General features: G+C 42.5%; 1 protein-coding gene across 2 annotated transcripts; it reads right to left on the reverse strand.

Annotated features, from left to right (window-relative positions):
• Positions 1-227: 227 nt before the first annotated feature.
• LOC112185827 lies at positions 228-4,922 on the reverse strand. 2 transcript variants are annotated; one of them, XM_024324150.2, is made up of 6 exons: positions 2,126-2,395; positions 1,761-2,056; positions 1,606-1,671; positions 1,394-1,531; positions 1,156-1,314; positions 228-1,075 (listed from the first exon to the last, which is right to left on the reverse strand). In XM_024324150.2, the coding sequence occupies exons 2-6, from the start codon at positions 1,911-1,913 to the stop codon at positions 434-436; spliced, it is 1,158 nt and encodes a 385-aa protein (XP_024179918.1). In that variant the 5' UTR covers positions 1,914-2,056; positions 2,126-2,395; the 3' UTR covers positions 228-433. The 2 variants fall into 2 exon arrangements, with proteins under 2 accessions (XP_024179918.1, XP_024179916.1); XM_024324148.2 differs by lacking the exons at positions 228-1,075; positions 1,156-1,314; positions 1,394-1,531; positions 1,606-1,671 and adding an exon at positions 4,545-4,922 and having other exon boundaries at positions 1,847-2,056; positions 2,126-2,188; positions 2,253-3,926.
• Between the last annotated feature and the right edge of the window lie 371 nt (positions 4,923-5,293).

The raw sequence follows: 5,293 nt of genomic DNA on the forward strand, positions 1-5,293 counted from the left end.
TGACTAGAGTTTTTTCATTGGCCAAAGCTAAATAAGAGGTAACGGCCGAACCAACCATCATAGTGTTGGCCGAAGTCAAGTAATTATTTTGGCTAAGTTAAACAAGAAGTGTTGGGCGAGACGACTGAGGTCATCTCGGCCGAAGTGAACAAGAGTTTCAGCCTAGTTCAAGATGTTGATTTGGTCGAGCTCAAAATTAAAATGCATGACAAGCAAAAAGACTTAGGTGGCCGGAATATATGAAGTCAAAAGAGGCCGAGTCAATTGACAAAATAGCGGCCGGGTGATCAACGGTCACATTCACAAAATTAGCGTTTGAGTCATACAAAGAAGGTCGGCCAAACTCTACAAAAAAACGTGTCAACCGGCTGAGTTACAGGCCTAAGGCCATGTACAAAATATAAGCCGAGATGAATATCACATCCTAAAGTAACTAATCAGTGGGCAAGAGTGACCGAAGAGCTTCTTTAACATCTTCTAAGTCTTGCATACCTTGGTCGACCTTTCGCTTCAAGATGCCCCTCTTCTTGTTATACGACTTGACCGATGAGAGAATCAAGCTATACTTGGTGAGATCTTGTTGGGGAACAATGGTTCGGATGGCGGCCGAAGTGACTTTGACTTGCTTTTCAGCTTCGGCCAACTGCTTCCTCAGATCAAGCACTTTTTGCCTTCCTTTGTCCAAAGAAGTCTTCAACTTTTGGAGTTGGCCAAGATCGGTGGATTGGCGAATGTCATCGTACTCACTTTTCAACTTCTCGCCTGCTTCAAACTCTTTTTGGGCTTCTAGACAAGGAGAGAGACTAAAATTTACAACAGCCAAACGAGCATGAACTTCATAAGCCTCTACCTGAGAGAAATGTTTGGCTGAAATAAGTACTTCAACCACCTCCTTGAAAGAGAGAAAACTAGCCTCGATCACTGTTCTCACATCACAACCCAAAAACTGTCTGACCGTCTCAAGTGCCTTTTTGGTTTCGGCTGTTTCAAGTTTTTCCTCTTCAGGACTCGTGGTGTTGTCTAGAGTATTTAGGAATTGAAGTAGGTCCAAACCAAGATCACTCGCTGTATGATCCTAAAAAAAAAAAAAAAAAAAATGGAACTGAATTAATTCGGTTAAAGGCAAACCAGACTTGAAGTTACCAGGGCACTCACCACAAGCTCGGCCGAAGATGGAGCGCAAACGATAGCTTGCTCACTTTGACACATCCCGTCATTAGGAGGAGAGGTAAGTGTTCCGAACATAGGGGGATGAGATTCAGTTTGGTTGAGAAGAGCCAATTCTAGGGTTGTACTGCTTCGAGATTCTCCCACCTACATGATAACAACTTTTCAAGTTGTTTCGTATAGAATTTCGGAAAATTAAACACCAAGGCAGGATGAAATATCTTACCTGAACCAATGTCTGATGGATAAGTAGTGTTTCTCGGCCACGTGCATCTGTGTTTTCAACATCCTTGGAAAAGTTGTTTGATATGGCAAGTTGTTGGCCAATGCTCGATGTGTTGTGAAGTTGGCTCTCACCCAAGTCCTGTGAAATGAAAGAAGTCAATAATCTCAGACAAGCAAGAAATGAAATCCAAGAAAGGAGTAAGGGAGGCTTACGTCCATGTCAATCTCAATCATGGAGTTTTCAAGTGGGGGCAAAGAATGATCAATGCGGCCATCTCTCTATCAAAATAAAGGGAAGGTTCTTAGCCAAGCACGAATCGTATAACCAAGTTGAGAGAGAAGCACACAACTCTAGATTAGGAACTTACCTCTTGGTCGCCACTTTCTGATTGAGCTTCTTCCGAATAACCTTCGCTATCAGCCGAGTCCGCGCTATGGATCGAGGCGTCACCAGTTTCGGCCATATCCTCAATTTCAGACGTATTTTGGTTTTCAGCCAAAGCATCGTGGCCATCATCCATATTAGCCTAAAAAAATATGTCCTCACTAACCATAGTGTTCGTCGGGTTTGTGACCGAATTCTCCACCACATCCGATGATTACTTTGTTTTCTTGGCGTTCCGAGTATACCCCAATGTTGAGCCACGTTTCTTCGATGTTTGTCCTGAAGAGTTGCAACACATTAGAAGGAAAATGTGTAAACAGAAATCGGAAAGATTGGTTTGAAGATTACCTTGTTTAGAGGATCCTTTGGTTGATTTTAACTTGCCATCCGGTGCTTTCTTCTTACCATTACCTGGATCAAAGAGGTAAGAGATCAATATAAGGAAAAGTTGGAACAATAAGCCAAAATAACTTACCTTCCTTGGGGCCTAGCAAGTTCGGAAGTCCTTGTAAAGCAGCACGTTGGGTCCCAGCCAAGTCCTTTCCAAGATTTTTCATGATAAAAGTCAACCACCAAGCTTGGAAGTGTGGGGTGGCTCTATGATCAGGACAACGAGGCTTTAGGCCGGACCTCTCAAACTTGCCAAATTGCTCTTCATAGTAGTTACCAACGGCCGAACACTGAGAAGTTCGTGTGAACCCATCTCTCCATGACGAGAAGTAGTTTCTTGACATCAAGAATAAGGCCGGACAACTTTGTATGAAGCCAAGCTGACGTGCAACAAAATTGGGAAGATAGACCTCCACACCATACCGACGCACGGTGCCTTTGAGGCCATAGTTCAGGTCTCGAGAGATCAGAAAACTCCCCCAAGTCAGAATCACATCCAATTCAAATTTTTTATCCCATGGTTTTGATATGTTGATCTCAAGGAAAGAAGGGTGATCTCGGCTGTAACATATGGCAAACTCGTCTTTGGACATAGTCTTTTTTGAATAAAAGAAGGCAAAACACTGCACGGCTGAATGTGTATGAGTGCCAAGGGCAATAATCTGACGGCCAAGTGTCATTGTGGGGACAAATGGAGGACATGTCGGCCGGAGCTCATGAAAATAGGTCTGTATCCACACTTGAAACATCCATAATGGCCCTCCAATATCCAAATTCATATTATCGATCACTGCATTGCGTAAAGCACGGTAGAGGCGAGCAAGAACAAATGGCCCAAGGGCTAGAGGTCTACCCATGCTAAGAGCTTCTGCAATACCAACAAATTCAAAAGTGCACTTATTTGACTTGGAGCAAAATACAAACTTACAAAGCCAATAGAGAAGGAAGGCGGCGTGTTCGTGCTGTTTTGGAGGTTGCCTCCTAGTTTCTGAAACTGCTTCATCAACTGCATGTGTGGCATAAAAGGTGCTATAGTTGAGTAATTGCTTTGCCTTAGCTTCTGCGTCATCTTTAGCCTTCTTGTCATTCTTTATTGCTTTAGGTTTCAGACTAGCATGGAGGGAACTAGGGAATTTGGCTGTAGCACAAACCGCCTCGCCATTCGGCCGAAACCCAAATATTGCGGCCATGTCTAACAAAGTAGGGGTCATGGGACCGAGAGGCAAGTTGATGGTGTTGGTTGCGGACGACCAGAAGCATAAGCTCGCAGCAAGAAGGGGCCGATCCATATGAATCTCTTGCTCAGTCATCTTTATACTATCATATATTCCATAGTCCTTCCATTTTTGAGCAAAGAAATGCTCCATCCTTGGCACCCATTTGCTCCACTCAGGGGTCAGTTTCGGCCAAACTCGCGGAAGTTTGAACTCAGAGCTCCAGGTGGACCAACTAGCTCCATAAGCAAGACATGACGTGTCAACTAACGAACCCTCTAGTACCTCCTTCACGGCCAGCGGCATGCCCGCGTAGTAATGTGGCCCCAGTGTGCACATTCCCAGCGGTTCTTTGTTTTTCGCCAGCTGACAAACCACGGAATTTTGAAGTGTGTCTTTGGAAGCATCGAAAGCCTTCATAAATTTGGTTGCGAATTCGGCTGATTTTATTTTTATTGCATCACCACCCTCTGACCCGGCCTCTTGTTCTGAAGCATCATCAGCCATAGGACACTTCGTTTTGTGGCCAAGAGACTTCCTCGGACCTGTTAAAAAAAAAAATCATCGAATCAGCGCATGACAGATTTCGCCCTATTTTGACATAGAGACCAAAATCTGGAGTTTGTTCAAAATTCAAATTGAGTTTACTCTTTTGGACACAAGAAAGGAAATAAGCAATGCAACAGTGGCAAGTGGTAATTGGTAATTAAGGGCTGCACCTTCATTGATATGGCAAGAAAGCAATCAGTCCTCTGTAAGAGCACAACAGAAAGTATTCTAAGTTTTGAAGTCGCCAGCAAAATGAACCATAATCTAGGGATTAAAATTCCAAGTACAAGATATGTAAATCTCAGGGCAAATTACTCATCAAATGCAAGCAGAAGCACAATTCATTGCAAGTATTACACATCACTTTCAATTTGGAGAAATTCACGTGCAGTTGTCAACATTGGTTTGACTTTTCAAACCTTTAATTAGAGAAGAAGTCAAGAACAAAATCAAGCTTGCTCAGGGGCTTCATGGCATTGGTTATCCTAATTAAAGGTTTGATTTTTTTTTAAACCTTTCGTATCAGACAAAATAAACCCAGAGGGGATAGAAGCAATTGACCCAAATATTCATCAAGCCTATATTCAATTAAAGAAATGGTGAAAGTGGCTGACCTCTACCGGAAGACGATGGACGCCGTGCAATTTATTCAGCCTGAGATAACTACTCCGACCCAACTCGTCCTTGTCTGCAGCTTACCGGCATCTTTTCTAGACCGGCGTCCCGATTCGAAACTTGCAAGTACTAGTCCAGTGGGCAGCCTGCCATTTTCAAGCACGGATCTTTAGCCAGGTACTTAGATCAGAAGTGTGTTTGAAGTTTCAGAGTGATTTTGAAGGAGTTGTGTCTGATGAAGACTGAGTGGTTTTTTGGAGGAGTGAGGCTATTGGTATCGGCACCCAGTTCTTCATTTTCTCCAGAAAAGATATCAAACTGAAGCATGGTCACATGGTTAGGTTTATCTCATTGCACCCATATTCATATTATTATATTATAATTATGCAATCATGTCAGAGCCCACGTGCAAAGTACTGAGGATCAAGATCATGATTTATATGCATAGTTATATGTATAAATATATATATATATATATATATAATATATATATCATGACTTCTAAAGTCTTCCGTACTATATATATATATATATATATATATAATTGTGATGTATGGCTTCCCCAAAGCTCATAGTTCGGCCGACATGGCCAAACTCTTAGGATTGGATGCCTTGGCCCACTTTTCTTTTAAGGACGGCTCAGCCAAGATTTTTATACATTGGCCTTCTCGGCCAAACTTATAAAATAATCTGACCAAACTTTATTAAAACGCATGAGTGAGTTTTGGAATAATTAATTTGTTTCGGC

This window comes from Rosa chinensis, chromosome 2 (assembly GCF_002994745.2).
Source record: "Rosa chinensis cultivar Old Blush chromosome 2, RchiOBHm-V2, whole genome shotgun sequence".
In the NCBI taxonomy this organism is placed as follows: Eukaryota; Viridiplantae; Streptophyta; class Magnoliopsida; order Rosales; family Rosaceae; genus Rosa; species Rosa chinensis.